The sequence below is a fragment of the Andrographis paniculata genome, unplaced genomic scaffold, assembly GCF_009805555.1.
Source record: "Andrographis paniculata isolate CXL003 unplaced genomic scaffold, ASM980555v1 Contig35END, whole genome shotgun sequence".
Taxonomy (NCBI): domain Eukaryota; kingdom Viridiplantae; phylum Streptophyta; class Magnoliopsida; order Lamiales; family Acanthaceae; genus Andrographis; species Andrographis paniculata.
In genome coordinates this window covers 2,948,174-2,964,697 of record NW_026137568.1, presented here as the reverse complement: position 1 = coordinate 2,964,697, position 16,524 = coordinate 2,948,174, and the positions used below count along the sequence as shown (strand labels likewise).

Sequence of the window (16,524 nt, the reverse complement as noted above, 5' to 3'; positions counted from 1 at the left end):
GTGAGTGAATGTCGAATGAGTTAACTGGACTCGTTACAATACACACGTCGTAGAAAAGGAAGATACGGTTGTTCAGTTTTGTGTGGAGCAGAAGCACTGATAATACAGACGAACTGTTTTGTAGGTTGCATTGACAGTGGCAATGGCAATGGCAACGGCGATGGCCACCGGACTCCTCTCCTCTACTCATTTCTCCCGCTCTATCTTGTGCTCGTCTTCCACAGGTAATCCATCTCAGTTCCCAACTCCTCGATCCCTCTTCTCTCCTTGCCGTTGATGCTCATCTTTTGGGAGGAACACGCAGAAGGCACCAGCTTTAACTCTGCGAAGCTAAGAGATGACTGGAGGCAAAAGTCCAGGCCAATTCCTCCCGGCGGAACCTACCCAGCCAAGGACCATTGCAGGTTCTTCATTCCTCGTATTTTGTGCTGCTCGCTTTTCTGGAATTTGTGCTGTTTTGATTTCATTTTTAAAAGATTATTTTGAGGATTGACGAGCATTTACATATGATGGGATTCATTGCATTACATGTGCGCCATTGCATTAATGAATTTGTTTAGGGGCGATTCCAGATATTTTGGATTGTGGGTAAGGCGAATGAGTTATCTGATGGTGGTTCTTTGTCGAGCAGCCGCTGTGGTTTGTGTGATACCTACTATATTGCACATGTGAAAAATGCGTGCGCCTTCTTGGGGGACGGCATGTCTAATATTGAAGTGAGTTTTTTGTTTATTTCTTTGCCCCATTCTCTAAATTCATTTATTTTGTGGTTTTTGGGGGTTTTCCATCTGCGTTTAAACTATAATGCACTTGGACTTTTGATTATCCTTTGTTTTTTAGCAGTTTGTAGTCTCACTGCTGTCTTCACTCTGTATATGCATGTCAATCACTACATTATGCAAGGGATGTTGAAGTAATGCAAAAAGAATGTGTTGTTTTCGTTTCTTATTCTACATAAAAGCTTTGGGGGTTATTGGTTTCTCTTGTTGGAGGGGCTTTTAGGATGTTGAAGCTTTTTTTGTTTAGAAGATGTATATAAACAACTACTTGTGAATTCATATGGATGCATCTATATATATGTTTTTGTCATATGTCTGCATTTGAAATGTCCAATGACGTACTTAAACCACATTAGGTTCTTGAGCCCATCGTCCATGGACGAGGTCGGAAAGCAGATTCACTGGATGAGACTTATATGGGAGTTTATGATAATTTGTTTTATGCTCGGAAAACCAATCCTGTTGAGGGTGAGTTTGTGAATATTGTTGTAGTTATTTTCATTTATTTAATTTTACATAACTTAAGGTCTTTCAGTTATTTACTCTATCTATACGTTTTCTTTCTCGCTTCCCTATGATTTTTAAATATAATGTTCAAGTTGGTGTTCATGACATTGCCAATATACTGCCACATAAGTAGTTCATGATTGGCATTGAAGATTAAGTGAAAAATCTGCTCTTCGTCTCTGATCTGATTGATCCTACATAATTCAACCCTCCTTGGTACAAAGTTGGAAGTATGTGTAGTATTATTTTGTATGCTGCTGTTTCTCTTGGTTGTAGTTATTCTATATTAGTTTCTTTCATGTTCAGTTTATCTAATAATCCACTGTTGCATTTCTATCAACATTTAGCTAAAAGTCTTACTCCCTGAACATGGTATATTTTTATTCATTATGTTACATCTGGAGTGTGATATCCATGTGTTCAATTAAAACTTACACTCATGGCCACAAACTTCTTGTTTATATGTATATTCGGATTTTGCTGATGTTCAAGTAGCTATCTCATTCTTATTTGAGTTAAGTTAGTCCTGGGGATTCTTAAATCAGGTAGCTAGGAATTGTTTGAACTTTATGCACTCTTGAGGTTCCATAGTAACCTCAATATGAAAGATAGGAGAGAAAATGAGAGAATATGTAGAAAGAACAAAAAGTTGAAATAAAATGTGAAACTGCTTTGAATTGCAACAGAGGATGTTTGAATAGCTGTATCTCAAGTTCTCAACTGTGGTTCATATCCATTTTTATTCAATAGGGGCCCAGTGGACTGGTATAGTGACTACAATTGCTATGGAAATGCTTAGAACTGGCATGGTTGAAGCTGTTGTCTGTGTGCAAAGGTATCAATCTCTTCAAACCAACATCGGTTGCCTTAGAAAAATATTGTCACTGCTCAAGCAGAAGTTTTTTGTATAATTGTATCTTTCTCTTCATAAAACCCAGTGATCCAGAAGATAGATTTACTCCCAAGCCTATCTTGGCAAGGTCCGTTCCAGTACTTCTGTAAAGTGCCTTGATAGATAAATTCTGTCTGCTATTCTTATCGTCTAATCAAATAATTCTGCTGATTTTAGAACACCAGAGGAAGTTCTTGCTGCTAAAGGAGTAAAGCCAACGCTATCCCCCAATCTGAATACTTTAGCGCTGGTTGAGGTTCTGTTGTTCTTCCCAATACTCTCTCTCTCTTTAGTATGATTTATATACATTGATTAAGTAGGTGGGTTTTGTCATTAACTATTGCTTATTATATAAATGGTGGATTTTCACCTCGCCTAAGTTTAGGGTGGGATTCTTGTTTGGGAGAATAAAGAGAGGTTGTTTGTATAAGGAAGAAGATCTCAAATTACAAGGGAACATGCTCAATGTGAGACATGATCATTTTTAAAAAAGAGCAATACCTTGTTGGGAAAAAGACTGACTTCAAGACGACGGGTTAGATCCAAGTACAAATCTTCACAAGCCCAAGAACACCGTATTGGAAAATAGTCAGCCAAATCATTTGCACTGAGGTCCATATGAAAGATAGAACTAGTGGGCATCTGGAGATGGAGTGGCACAGCTTGTTAATATTAAAGTTGAATTTTCAGGGGTTAACAATTCTTGGGCAGTTTTTTGACTCACACTCAACTATGAGATTGGAAAGTGGAGCAGACTGATCTTTCAACAAACAGTCAAAAATGTTGACAATAGTCAAAATCTTTACATTGCTCGAGTTTGCAATACAAATGGATTTGGATAGTCCAAAGAAAATGATTATGATCCTCTCTAATAACCACTTGACCCGGCAGGCTTTCCAAAATCTGAGCCGTCAGTGTTAATTTTGAACAAGCCTGGATCAAGAGCCTCCTAAACTGCTTGAATATCAACCAAATTGGAGGAGCATGAGAATTTTCTTGCAAGTTCTTAACAAGGAAAGCAATGGGGGTGTTGATAGATGGATCAGTAATTATTAAAAGATTGATACACTTTCTGTGTTACCCAATGTCTCATTTCACCAGAGAACTAGTAATGATAGATTATTGTAGACGATCATTTGGAATATAGCATTTAATTATCAATGTGACAATTGAACAGATAGTATTGTTGGGCTGCTTTTTGGTGCCTATCTGGTTATGTCCTGCATTCAAAATGAGCTGAATATATTCAACCAAAAGCAAACATCAATTATGTATAATAGGTAATGTTACTTTGTTGTGAGATGGAGTGGTAACTGCTGTATATTTATGGTGAAATAGCTACCAAATTTATGATTCTTGAACACACCAAGAAAATCAAGCTAATGCTAAATAAGCTCAATGGAAGTTTGGAATAATTTTATATACATGAATGGAACTTGACTATGAGGTTGTTTAAACACTACCTTTTTATCTGTTGTGCGTAGCTCTTTCAATTGATTTAAGTATTCAGCTCTAGCGTAGACAAGGTTTTAGTGTTTAGTTATGTGCTTTCTCCTCCAACCATCTTAAGCATCATTAACTTCTAAAGATAATAAATGGAGTAAACTTTCAGTTTCCACTCTCAGGCTGCTGGTGTGAAGCGTCTTCTTTTCTGTGGTGTTGGATGCCAAGTACAAGGTATTGTGACCATAACACCTGTAATGTATTCCCTTTCTTTGGGTTGCTTCTCCGTGACGTGTACTATTTTAATGCAGAATACTTTCTTAAAGTGCAGCACTAAGATCAGTGGAGCATTACCTGAATTTGGAAAAGCTTTATGTTCTTGGAACTAATTGCGGTAATTTTATGCTTTTCATTGTGTTTCAGCATGTTTAGATGTTACATACTATTTTGATGAAGATTCTGGAATCAAATTAGTGTAAAATCAATATAATTGTTAGAAGTATTAGTTGAGATCATAAAACTCGTATTATGCATAGACAAAAGTGTTTTGCATCCTGGTTTCATCATTCAATGAATAAGACTTCAGATGATGCTATTGCACTTACGTTAATGGATGTAGTTATCCCCCAAAGATGCAGGTGGAAAATGATATATATACCTTTCGTATTGTTCATTTTATGTTTAACAGAAGCATGGGTTGATTAATTATACTCATGTTGCTGATGTTTCATGTATTCATATTATCTGGAAGTGATTGATTCATTTCTGCAGTGGATAATGGGACACGAGAAGGCTTAGATAAGTTTCTTAAGGCAGCTAGTTCTGATCCAGAAACTGTTCTTCATTATGAATTCATGCAAGATTACAAGGTTTGGTTCCGTAGCTTTCTGAATTATGTACCTAGTTTGTATTACAAAAATTCAAGTTGGTAGTACTTTTTACCAAACACTAACTATTTCTTTATCCTTCATAATATTATTTAAGGTGTCAAATAATTACAGTGCTGTACCACAAATTTGTTATGCTTAAGATTTTGTTAATAGTATTTGTGGTACACCTATGTTCAATTCTGTGCTTTTTCCTGTGGTAGCTAGATGCTTCATATGATCAGTTACGGACATAGTGAATTCAATTCCATCATGGATGTAGGGTTTTTATTTTATTTATTTATTTTATTTATTTTTTTGGGTGGGTGGGTGTGCCGGGGGGGGGGGGGGGGGGCGGGCGCTTGTGTATGTGCTGTGTCAATTTTTCATGGATGATTAACATTGAAATAAATAAGTTGCCGTTCTTTGATTCTGAAACTTACATAAATGCTCAACCCACTGCTTATTTTAACTTCTTTTTTGGTTTTCTTATATTATTCTTCAACAGGTTCACCTGAAGCATTTAGATGGTCATATTGAGGAGGTAACTTAGTTTAGTTGTGTATCTTGTTACCTTTGGATCATGATTGTATGCTGCTTGATTCTTGATAATATTGTTATTAAGGCAGGTTCCATATTTCTGCCTACCAGCAAATGAGTTAACTGATGTGATTGCTCCTTCCTGTTATAGGTAACCCTTGATGTTTATTTTATCTTCTCTCATCATTTACCACTAGCATATCTTCGCAAATTCAAAGACAGCCATGAGACTGTAATTTCTCATGAGGTTTTGTGCAAATGCATGGCCATTAAATTTGGAAGTATGCTAGTAATTAATGACAACCTTCAATATGTTTTATATGATTAAGAAACCTGAATTATGAGCCAAATTAGATAAGAGGTTAAGCACACACATTTTAGATCTGTATGTTTAAGTTGTATAACTAACTATTCTGTAACTGCAATATTATATGTGGAAATTAATGTAGTGGATCTAGTGGTAATTTTGAAGCTATTAGCTTCTGTAGTGTCTTGTCTGTCAATTAAGAAACAGGAGCATGATTCGGCTCCCTGATCATTCCTTATAGCAAAGACATATCTAGTATTGATATGTTTTGTCAATCACTATATATTTTCATTTTCCTAACTATGCCTGACAATGTGTATAATGGTGTTTCTTTGCAGCTGTTTTGACTACACAAATGGCTTAGCAGTAAGTAATACATTACTTATAATAAAATTTCAGCTATAACTTTACAGCTGCTACTCAGCAGTTGAAAAGTCACATATATTTCATTTGTTGCACTTGCTCTCCATACGTATTTAAGACATTTTGTTTTCTTTGTTATGCTTATAGATTAGCACATTTTTGCAAGTCAATATTGCATATATCTTACTGCCATCTTAATGCATGTAAATTTGAATTTGTAAGACCTTGTCAGTAGATTTAACAAGGTTTCCTCTTGTATAAATTAAAATTGAATCCATCTAGATTTCATGATTATTGTTTGAAACATAGATAGATAGTGGAGAATGAAGCATGCCTTGAAAGCTCTTCAAATAGGGCAATGCCTAAAACTTGGGATGTAATGGAATTGTTTCTAGTCCTTTTAAACCATTTCAGGATCTGGTACTAGGTTACATGGGTGTCCCTGTTTACCATTTTATAAATAATTGGGGGGATTCAAAAGTTTACTACCAAGTAATGGAATTGTTTCCTGCCCTTTTAAATCATCAGGATCTGGTCGTAGGTTACATGGGTGTCCCGAAATATGCTGGAATAAGCATGACTCAACATCCACAATATGTCACTGTTAGGTGATTTACTGGATTATTTTTATTATATCTATATATTTTTATATTTCAAAGAAGACCTTTTGTAACAAGACAGACAATTCATAGCTCTAGTTTTTTTGCACTAGTAATACCTATGGTGAATGGTAGGAATGAACGTGGAAAGGAGATGCTAGACCTGGTAAAAGATCTTTTGGAAGTTACCCCCACAAGTAGTCAGGTAGCAGACATTTTTTTCATATATCATCTCTTTCAATATTTCTGCAGTCACTGAATGGGTGCATGGTTGTTCTAGGGCAACAGGCGTCCATTTGTCATGGAAACTGTAAAGGCAGATGATAATGCTAAGTTAGGTATGGAGCAAGCACAACGCATTTGGAATTCTGCAGTGAGAAACTAAAAGCACATAAGCTGAATGAGAAAAATAAACTATAAAATAACAGTTTTCACTGCTGTTTCAATGGTTTTTATTTGCCTCATTAACTAATATATATGTCTTTTGCATGAGAGATGAACTTTGCACATGAAAATAGGGTGGTGTGTGTGTGTTAGAGGGAGGAGTAAAGGAGAATCTACTTACACCCAAATTCTTTAAACATTTGGTTGTATGAATAAATAAACACTGCAACCATATCTAGGTTGTAGAACTACTTGCAAACAGGGTTTATAACAATGGATATGACTTCATGACAAAGATTAAATGCAACGTTGCTATGCCCTGATAGACAACTTCACTGAATTTAAATGCGGTCCATTAATTGAGTTTAGTTTAAATAAGCATTTTATTCGCTGTAATGGAAAATATAATTCAAATTACATTCTTTTCCCAGGGAAAGGTCCATCCCAGACAGTGCCAATATTTGTTGGCAACTTAATAGCTTTTATTTTAAATCTGGTAAGGACCCTTCTTTGTTGCAATACTATGAAAATACTGTGAAAAGGTTGTGTATCCTGACATTGATTTTGTGTTAAAGATTGGGCCTAAGGGTCTTGAATTTGCTCGTTATTCCTTGGATTACCACACTATCAGAAACTATCTTCATGTAAATCGTGCTTGGGGGAAACAAAGGTATGTTGAAAAGAAAGGTTGACCTTGTTTTATTGTAAACTTTGCATTTTTAATTTTTCTAATCTATGCCTCTGCAGAGCGGATAGGCACATGCCGTCATATGCAAAGAAACTAGTGTCTATGTACAACCACAAGGGAGAAATTGATCAGATGCTCTCTGCTAAGTGATGAACTTCAGAGCCAGACCGTGGGATAGAATTTATTTCCATGTATGTCAAACATGTACTTTGATATGATTTTGTTTAGGCCCTGATGTTGGTATTGTGTATACAGTTGAAAAGGGTCTTTCTTGTCATGCACAGGCATATTGCTTGCACTTTTTATAATTCTACATTATTAAGATGTGGGATCATTGCCAGCTTCAGGAGTAAGAACATCAATGTCTATTTGGAGACACAACTCACTATATTCTGTACTTGTAAGAGAGAAGCCATACATTGTTCTTGTTGTTTTGTGGTTTGGAATGCATTTGGATCAAACCTTAAGTATCCATATTTTCTCGATCAGTGGTGTGGCGAAGCAACACAACTCATATACTGATGTTCCAAATGTATATGTCCTAGTGTATCTTTGCCAGCCATCTGGCGTTGCATACCTTGGAAATGTGATAACCATTTCTCAAACATTTGATAGTGAGGTAGAACCAATGAAGATCTTTGAACCTTATTAGGCTCAGATCTGAAAAAGTAAAAAATCACATTTGTATGTTTCTCTATAGAAAAGGATGTATAAACAGAGTCCCATTCTTAGCCACAATAGCACTATTGCTTACCTGAGTTTACTGAAAAATATTAATGAATTAGTCTTCTGTAAGAGTTATTAGGTACTTTCCTTGTATCACTTAATGAAGTAGATTGTAGTAGTCATTTAACTTCTGCATATGTTGTTCTCAATTAGCTTCAAAGTTTCTTAATGGTCAATAGATTGATGCAAGCTACATGAAACTTTTTCGATGGGTTTAACAAGTTTGCTATATCAAACTGCTGAACTTGTAATGAACCCAGTTCTGATGTTCTGACAAGGATAATAATATAATACTAGAGGGGAATCCAGCTGAAGGCAGCAGAGATTTTGGGCAATACGAGCCTTAAATTGCAGCACATTATGTCGGGATCTGTGGAAGGTGCCAATGTCCCTAAAACACAGATAAAATATATGCAAGATACATGATATAAACATGAAGGAATGGGCTTTCTTCATGACGAACTAGAGGATATACCGTCCCACGTGTTTTCTTTCCACTGGTTATTATTATGGTGTCTAGTTCATTGTAGAGCTGAGAATGAGTGGCAAGATGTACATCTAGAAAGACTTTGATTGGAAAATGACACTATTAGAACTATTGCTTTACATGTCTTTGTTAAGTAATATCTTTCATGCATCGAATTGGTGACGAAACTGTCAAAGTCTGATCATATTTGATCCTTTTTATGTTTAATTGAAGTGTAAACTTGCTGATTTATTTTGGTGAGATTTGCATGTGTGGTCGTGAAGCAATTTCAGTGGGCCAAGTAGATAGAGAGGCTATACATATAGCTGAATCAACAGCATGGGAACTCATGTGGGGTGTCAAGTACGTACTTCTTCCCCCCTTCTCTACCTCCTTCCATCTTCAGGTTTTGTTTTTGTATTTCCCAAGTTAAAAGGTATGTTTCTTTCCTGGATGGAGAAAATATATGCACGTGACTGGATTTCCAGTATTTGCATGAACTTATATCTCGACTGAACCTAACACAGAATGGCCTAATGATATGGCATATATATTTGGATTGAAATTATCTTTAAGCTATATAGATACAATAAAGTTAGGCAGAGAAATTGATGAGCCTATAAATCTAGAAAATGCCTACGGATAGATAATAACTCGCTTCTAAGTATTGCTGGCACGAAAGTTATAGAAAGAAGAATAAATGTTTCTCTATCCATTTTGGGCAGACAAATGAGAGTTTCAGAAATTGAAGAAATGAATGCAAGTATGTTTTGACCTGTGAAAACTATGGGAGCTTGTGGATGTGAAGCCTTTGGGAGGTCTCCTTTGGAATTTTGTGGCTCATCCATATAAATTTTGTCCTTTGGTACTATTTAACATATCCATACCTGTTTCTGAAAATGACTTCCTTCTTGATGTTGATATATTCCTTGGCATTATTGGACACAAAACTAGTTATCAAAACGGCCATTATCTACCTTAATTGCACCTCCATCCCATCACATCTTGGTCAAGGATTTTTCGCATGAAATTTTGTTTGTTATTGATCTTATTGAACGTACTTTTGAGTTCAAGTTTTTCAAGTACTATAGTCAATTTATAATGTGTATAAAGAGGTCAGTCAGTAGTTCAAATCATAGAAGGTTGAGGCCTTATTGAATATGAAAATGTAGTTGATTTTGAGGATGCTAAGTGGTATTTCTCATCACCACAGGCACACCCCCCTTACCGCGATAATCTAAATCAATGTACCTTAAGGCTAGATTTTGTCTCTGCTTTTTGACATGTAATGTAACTAAAGAGTAGTGAATAGTCCATTTCACATTGAATAGGAGGAATATGGAAGCTGTGGAATTATGGGTACAGGGTCCACTGTATTTAATGATTCCCAAAATGGACCTAGTTTCTGGAGATAGATCCCATCAGTCAGAAGCCGGGCCAGATTTCTGAGAGTGAGAGATTTCGACACAAACATTTCATCAAAAAACTTTGAATGCATTTAAAATATAATATAGGAAAGCCTCATCTTCCTTGGTACATAAATGTCCTTAGATCACATGCTTCTTCCGGACATTTCATGAAGAGGGCTAGGCTAGCTGCTTCCACTTTATGGCTGTTTTTATAACTGAACACTTTTTACACTGTTATCTAACCAAAAAAGACATTGGATCTGTCAATATAGAAGTAGAACACTACAAGCCAGCAGGCAAAGAAGACAGACTTTTCTAATACATTGGGAATTACGTTGGCTTGCATCTCCTGTGACAGCAGTTGAAGCTGAAGCAGAAGCAGCAAGCTGCTATCCTGGAATGGCTTTTCTGCTTTGTTTCTTGGTTCCAGATCTTTCCTATGTCCTGTGCTACTCTGATGGCATCCAAGGATGCCCCAGAGAGTCCTCTTCTTGTGAACCCTACTGCATACAATCCTGCTTTGCCTTTCCATCCATTTGGAAATGGTGATCTTGGGAAACCATCCCTTGAGAAGAAGTTGCTTTCCTGTAAAACCAAACCCCATTTGAGTTCTTCATCTGACAAATACTTCATTTTTCTTGTTAGAAATTAATCAAAAAGTGTACAGGAAAATCCTAAGCAAACATTTTTTCTTTTTATTTTACCACCGTAGAAAATCGTAGTTTTAAGAAATAGAAATTCCTGACTAGTGACTACTAGATTCATAGCAGAGAATCTGTAGCAGCATTCTTTAACTTCCATAACTGTCACATAATTCCACAGACAGATGATGCTAGCCTCACATACACAATATTATATAGCGTATGTGTTATATATATGTGTGTATATCTTCCCTCCCATCTTACCCTCACACCCACAGCCTTCTTGAATATATATATATATATATATATACATACATATATGTAAAGATCTCCCACCTTTAACCATGAAGGAACATTGCTGGAATATCCTGTAGCCAGGATAACAGAATCAATTTCAAGAAGTTCCCCATTCACCAGCTCAACTCCTGATTCTTGGAATCTCTTGATCCCTGGAACTATTCTGATGTCACCTGACTTGATTCTTGACAGTGTGCCCATGTCCAACACCGGGGTCTTTCCTATTGTGTTCTTTAGCTGCAGAGGCCCCATTGATGGCCTTTTCACGCCATACTTTTCTATGTTTCCGAGACTCAATCTCGCTGCTGCCACCAGCATCTTGTCCACAGCCCAAACTGGCAACCATTTTGTCATCCAAACTGCTAGTTCAAATGTTGATTTCCCTAAGATCTCCCTCGGCAATACATGGACCTGCGTGCATCCATGAACACTGGTTAGTTAAACAAGTCATAGTTTCTGAGTATTTGGAGTAGGGGAATAAGGAAGGTCTGGTTTACTCACTGAGGAACGGACAACCATTGATGGAACTGCATCATGGTTGCAAAGATCGAGTGAAACCTCCATGCCTGAGTTGCCACAACCAACAACCAATACCCGCTTGCCCCTGAAATCCTCGCCTGTTTTATAATCACAGGCATGCACTACATTCCCACTGAACTCTTGTGATCCCTCGAACTCTGGCACCACTTTCTCTGCATTTTCCCCACTGGCCACCACTAACCACCTACAAATGTACTCTGTGGTTGAATCATTACTAGAGACTGTCTTGACACGCCACAAACCACATGTTTCATCATACTTTGCTGACTGAACTGCTTGATTGAAGGTAGGCTCAATCTCGAAGTACTTGGCGTAGGATTTGAGGTAGTCTAGGAACTGGTGCTTGGTCGGGTACTCTGGGAAGTTTTCAGGGAAAGGGATGTAGGGCAGCTCGCAGAACTGCTTGGGAAGGTGAAGGTTGAGGCGGTCGTAGGTGCGGTTCTGCCACAGTGAGGCAATGCAGTTGGCTCTTTCCAGCATCACAAATGGAACTCCTTGTTGCTTAAGACCTGCAGCAACGGCTAAACCAGAGGGACCTGCCCCAACTATCACAGGGCCGTTTACTAGAATGCATCGGCCTGTGAAGAAGTCGTCTTGCTCAGCCATGTTTGGCGGCACAAAGTGATCACAGTGACTCATCAAGAATGTGAGCTGCTGCTGCTGCTGAGATGATTTCACTCAATGATATATGGATTGTTTTCAAGAATGTGATTTGGGAATGAGTATGAAAATGTATTGTTTGAATAGGACAGAAAAGGAGAGGAGAGAATGGAGAAATGAGAAGAAATGTGTGGAGGGGGATTAGAGAAATACAGAGCTTAAATAGGGGGGAGGGTGGGAGGAGGGGTGGAAAGTGGTCACAGGAGGGAGGGGGGGTGCCCCTTCCCTTCTAATTAGGAAATGGATGCCTTTTTCTGCAAATCATCATATTATACACACACACACACACACTCTCTCTCTCTCTCTCTATATATATATATATATATAATATATGTGTATATGAGGGAGAGTGTGTATGTATGTATGTTTAATGGATAACATGATATTTGTTGTATTAAGCAGGTTTGTTTTAGGTTAGATAGATAGATAGATAGTTTGCTTGTTTGAATGGAAAGAGTGGAAGGAAGGAAGGTTCTGTTTGAGACACCATACCATTATTTTTATAAAAATATTATCATTTATCTATTTGATGTGATCTGATCTCACTACCACTCCATAGCTTATGATTGTTTGCTACTTTGATTAATTAAAATTAGTATCTAAAATAAACTAATGGACAAGTAGTACATACTGTGATACTGAAATGATAATAGAATACAGAATACTCATTACTGATTCGAATGAGAATATATTCACTCTAATGTAGATTTCTACTTTTGCAAATTATATATTATTGGATTCTACTTCCAAATGAATGTTTAATGTTTAATGTTTAATGTTGTAGTAGCAGTAAATGATTTGTACTTTGTTTTGCAGATGATTATTATCAGTATTACTAAGTATGTAGTATGTGGTTTTTACACAGAATTTCCATGACAGCATAACTCCAAACATAAAATGGTCAATTTTCACCACTTTCCCTAGTAGTAGTAGTAGTAGTATTATCTCAGGCCTCACTTCACAATTATTGCACAGCACACCCACACATGCTACACAAATAAATAAATAAATAAATGATGGTGATAATGATATTTAAAAATTCTACAGTGTTCCAAGAATGGAATTGAAGGCAGTGCAGTACTTGGTGCACTGATAACTACAGCACAAGCAAAATTCTTGAATTTGTCATTTTCAGCTTCTACATTTAATAATAACAATAGTATATAGTAATTGGATTTTTTTTTTCAAATTTATATACATGTATACATACATTGAAATACCTGCTGCTAGGTATGAATTAATTAATTAATTAATTGATGCCACAAATTCCTGCGACAGAGCTCATACAACCAACACTTTAATGTTCTGCCACCAGATGTAAAACTATATATATATATATATATTCTTTATTTGGTATAATTTCATCTTTTTTATAACAATGTATCATTTTTTACATATATATAAAAAATTACATGTCACTGCTATTTCATTTTTTTTTTCCCTAAACAAAAAAGAAGAAAAGAAAACTCAAAAGAACACACCCGTGGTGCGCCCACATGCGGTTTCTTCCCCAATTTCCTAATATATACATAGTTAACAGTGATATTTTTATTTATCTTATTTTATTTTTTTATAGTCAAATATTATGTTTAATTTTTATATTCCTCCCATCTACAAAAAAAATAAAAAATAAAAAAAATAATGGTGCTAAACTTTTTTTAACATGAAATCATAAAAAATACTCCCTCCGTCCCGGTGCAAAGTTTCCGTTTACTTTTTGCACGTAGATTTTTGAATATTAATATTATAATGAGTTATAGTGAAAAAGATGAAAATATCCCTATAAAAGTAATAATATTTGTGTAATAAAGTGTAAGTTAAAAGGGTATTTATTTGTAGTACAATTACTAAATTAGGAAATTGTAACCTTGTTTTGAGACGGACGAAAATGAAAAATGTCAACATTTCAATGAGTTTAATATATATATATATATATTTAATTTTTATTTGAAATTATGTAATGTTAAACTTAAAAATTATATATATATATATGGAGTGCAAGTTGAATGTAAAAATTTATGTAAGGACTAGAGGTGGTGGTCTGATCGGGTCGGGTATAAAAAATCTCAGTTAGTATTTTACACTATTTGCATCCGACCTGATCTTTGCATATATTTAAAATATCGGGTATCCAATTTTTCGGATATTTGATACTCCATTTTTTTAATTCGGGTACTCTATTTTTATTTTGTTTGGTTTAAAAGATATTCTTTAGTATAAATACATATTTTTTTATATTTGTAAAATTAGTAGTGCTAAATAAATTTTAATATTTAATATTTAGTCATGAATAACTCAAACGTTAGTAAATAACTAAAATAGTATTTTCTCCGTCCTTAACTTAAAATATTATTTTTACTATTTTTTTGTCCGTGTCAACTTAAAATATCTTTTTTACTATTTTTGTCAATCACATTCAAAAGTATCTCTCTTCAATTTTAATAAAAATAATCATTTATTAATACTAAAATATCATAACTCTTACATAAATTAGAAATATGATATTACATATATAATTATTTTATACATAAAGTCAAATGGTAAATATATCAATTTTCTTTTACATTTTCACTAATTAATAAAATATTATTATTTGTTAATCTATTAAAAATCTACTCTTTTGGAATAGAACAGAGGGAATAAATATTGATATTAATGATTTTTATTCTACAACTATAAATTTACAATCACTATTATTCAATTAAAAAATTATACCAATAAGTATTAAAAAATTATACCAATAAGTACGTAAATATATAATAATATATCTTGAAAAATTGAAAAAAAAATATCTTGATCATCTTTAATTAAAGAAATAAAAAAAAATTCTATTTAATACCATATCTAATTATTCATGTATATTAAAATTATAATAATAAATATAATATTTGTTACTATTATATCAACAATCAAAATTATGCTACATAATATTATAATATTATATTTCTTAGAATAAAATTTGGATACCCGATCGGATTTTGGATATGAAATTCATACCCGATATCCGACCAGATTTTTTTATCGGGTACCTAGGACCCAAATATATTATATATATATATATATTTAAAAATATCAATTGGTACAATCAAACCCAATCGGATCAGATTAGACACGAACTTTCCGACCCGAACATCCACCCATAGTAAGGACCAACAATATTGTGTAAATAAATGGAAAAAATATGTACAAACTTGTAGAAAAACGCAATACTTTTTACCCAAATAAAGTATGGAAATATTTTTGTAGAACAATCTAAAATGATAAAATCGAACACACTTTTAGTGGACAAATTAAAAATATTTTATGCTAAAAATTTCAAAATCTAAATATAAATTTAAGATTCTTTGGGTTTGTTTGATAATATGCATTCACAATTTCTAAAACACAAGCCTTCCTATAAATATATAATATTATTCTTTTATAAAATAATTAAGAAATAATAAAAATAAATATATTAATAATACATTCATAGTTTTTAATAATTAAATATAAAAAATCTAAAAATTCCTAAGCAATAAACAAATTTACACGGTGGATGATAGTTCTAAAGTTCATTTATTTATTTGTTGGATGCATGTGTTTGGTTTTTAATTACTATTATTTTGTTCGTACAATTGTCAATAAAAATAATTAGTTTATCTCATAAATTATCATATTATAATATTATTGAAATCAATATCTAAATTCAATTTCCAATTTCAAATCAAAATAAAACAAAGCTGTTGTTGAATGATACTCTCTCTATTCCACTTATCGTGTCCACCTTTTTATTTATGTCCGTCCCACTTATTCAGTTACTTTTCTTTTTTTTTTTAAAAGAATTATACATTTTAATCTTATTTTTTTTTAATTTATATATTTTTAAATTTTAATTAGATTAATTAGTTATCTTAATCTAAAATTACTTTTATTATACGATAATTATTTTTACTAATTATACATCTCTTAAATTCTCATATCTATAGTAAAATAGACACAGTAGTCGGGACGGAATGAGTATAACTTTTTGTTTCTTAATCGTGTGTATATATATATATATATATATGCATTTGTGTATTAAAAAACGGTTAGTGAACAATGTATTAACTTCGTTTTTAAATTATGGTACTCAAAAGTGGCAAAAGTTGTTGCTTCAAATATTATGGCTAGGATATTTTTAGTTTGATTTTAATACTTTGTTTAAATAAAGTTTGATTATAGTATTTTGTAGGAAAAAATAAATATTTTTTCCTTCGTTAAAACTATATTATTATTATTATTATTATTATTATTATTATTATTATCTATAGATTAAATTTATGCCTATTCAATTTATAGTAAATAATTTTATTAACCCATAATTTTATTACTTGTACTTTAATAAAATAATAATAAATTTGTCACTATTTTTATAATTTTACTTCATTATATTTTTACT

The 16,524-nt window shown here is 33.8% G+C and overlaps 2 protein-coding genes across 4 annotated transcripts; one reads left to right on the top strand and one right to left on the bottom strand.

Annotated features, from left to right (window-relative positions):
• Positions 1-7,795, top strand: LOC127249305 (7-hydroxymethyl chlorophyll a reductase, chloroplastic). 3 transcript variants are annotated; one of them, XM_051272048.1, is made up of 20 exons: positions 2-224; positions 305-404; positions 632-716; positions 1,136-1,247; positions 2,037-2,121; positions 2,225-2,266; positions 2,356-2,434; positions 3,804-3,855; positions 3,953-4,015; positions 4,393-4,490; positions 4,996-5,031; positions 5,117-5,178; positions 5,673-5,700; positions 6,226-6,305; positions 6,432-6,501; positions 6,577-6,634; positions 7,112-7,176; positions 7,256-7,350; positions 7,428-7,559; positions 7,653-7,795. In XM_051272048.1, the coding sequence occupies exons 1-19, from the start codon at positions 143-145 to the stop codon at positions 7,516-7,518; spliced, it is 1,383 nt and encodes a 460-aa protein (XP_051128005.1). In that variant the 5' UTR covers positions 2-142; the 3' UTR covers positions 7,519-7,559; positions 7,653-7,795. The 3 variants fall into 3 exon arrangements, with proteins under 3 accessions (XP_051128006.1, XP_051128005.1, XP_051128004.1); XM_051272049.1 differs by having other exon boundaries at positions 1-224; positions 308-404; positions 7,428-7,795; XM_051272047.1 differs by having other exon boundaries at positions 3-224; positions 7,428-7,795.
• A 2,411-nt stretch (positions 7,796-10,206) lies between these two features.
• LOC127249301 (probable indole-3-pyruvate monooxygenase YUCCA5) lies at positions 10,207-12,222 on the bottom strand. The gene is made up of 3 exons (XM_051272043.1): positions 11,409-12,222; positions 10,947-11,318; positions 10,207-10,554 (listed from the first exon to the last, which is right to left on the bottom strand). The coding sequence occupies exons 1-3, from the start codon at positions 12,084-12,086 to the stop codon at positions 10,300-10,302; spliced, it is 1,305 nt and encodes a 434-aa protein (XP_051128000.1). The 5' UTR covers positions 12,087-12,222; the 3' UTR covers positions 10,207-10,299.
• Between the last annotated feature and the right edge of the window lie 4,302 nt (positions 12,223-16,524).

What these genes read in the sequence shown, in the direction of transcription:
- LOC127249301 (XM_051272043.1), bottom strand. Translation starts at nt 12,086, where the DNA reads ATGAGTCACTGTGATCACTTTGTGCCGCCAAACATGGCTGAGCAAGAC. An exon ending in CAATGGTTGTCCGTTCCTCA is followed by an intron (nt 11,319 to 11,408) that starts GTGAGTAAACCA and finishes GGATGCACGCAG; the next exon opens with GTCCATGTATTGCCGAGGGA. An exon ending in ATGTTCCTTCATGGTTAAAG is followed by an intron (nt 10,555 to 10,946) that starts GTGGGAGATCTT and finishes TTGGTTTTACAG; the next exon opens with GAAAGCAACTTCTTCTCAAG.
- LOC127249305 (XM_051272048.1), top strand. Translation starts at nt 143, where the DNA reads ATGGCAATGGCAACGGCGATGGCCACCGGACTCCTCTCCTCTACTCAT. An exon ending in ACTACACAAATGGCTTAGCA is followed by an intron (nt 5,701 to 6,225) that starts GTAAGTAATACA and finishes TTAAATCATCAG; the next exon opens with GATCTGGTCGTAGGTTACAT. An exon ending in CGTGCTTGGGGGAAACAAAG is followed by an intron (nt 7,351 to 7,427) that starts GTATGTTGAAAA and finishes ATGCCTCTGCAG; the next exon opens with AGCGGATAGGCACATGCCGT.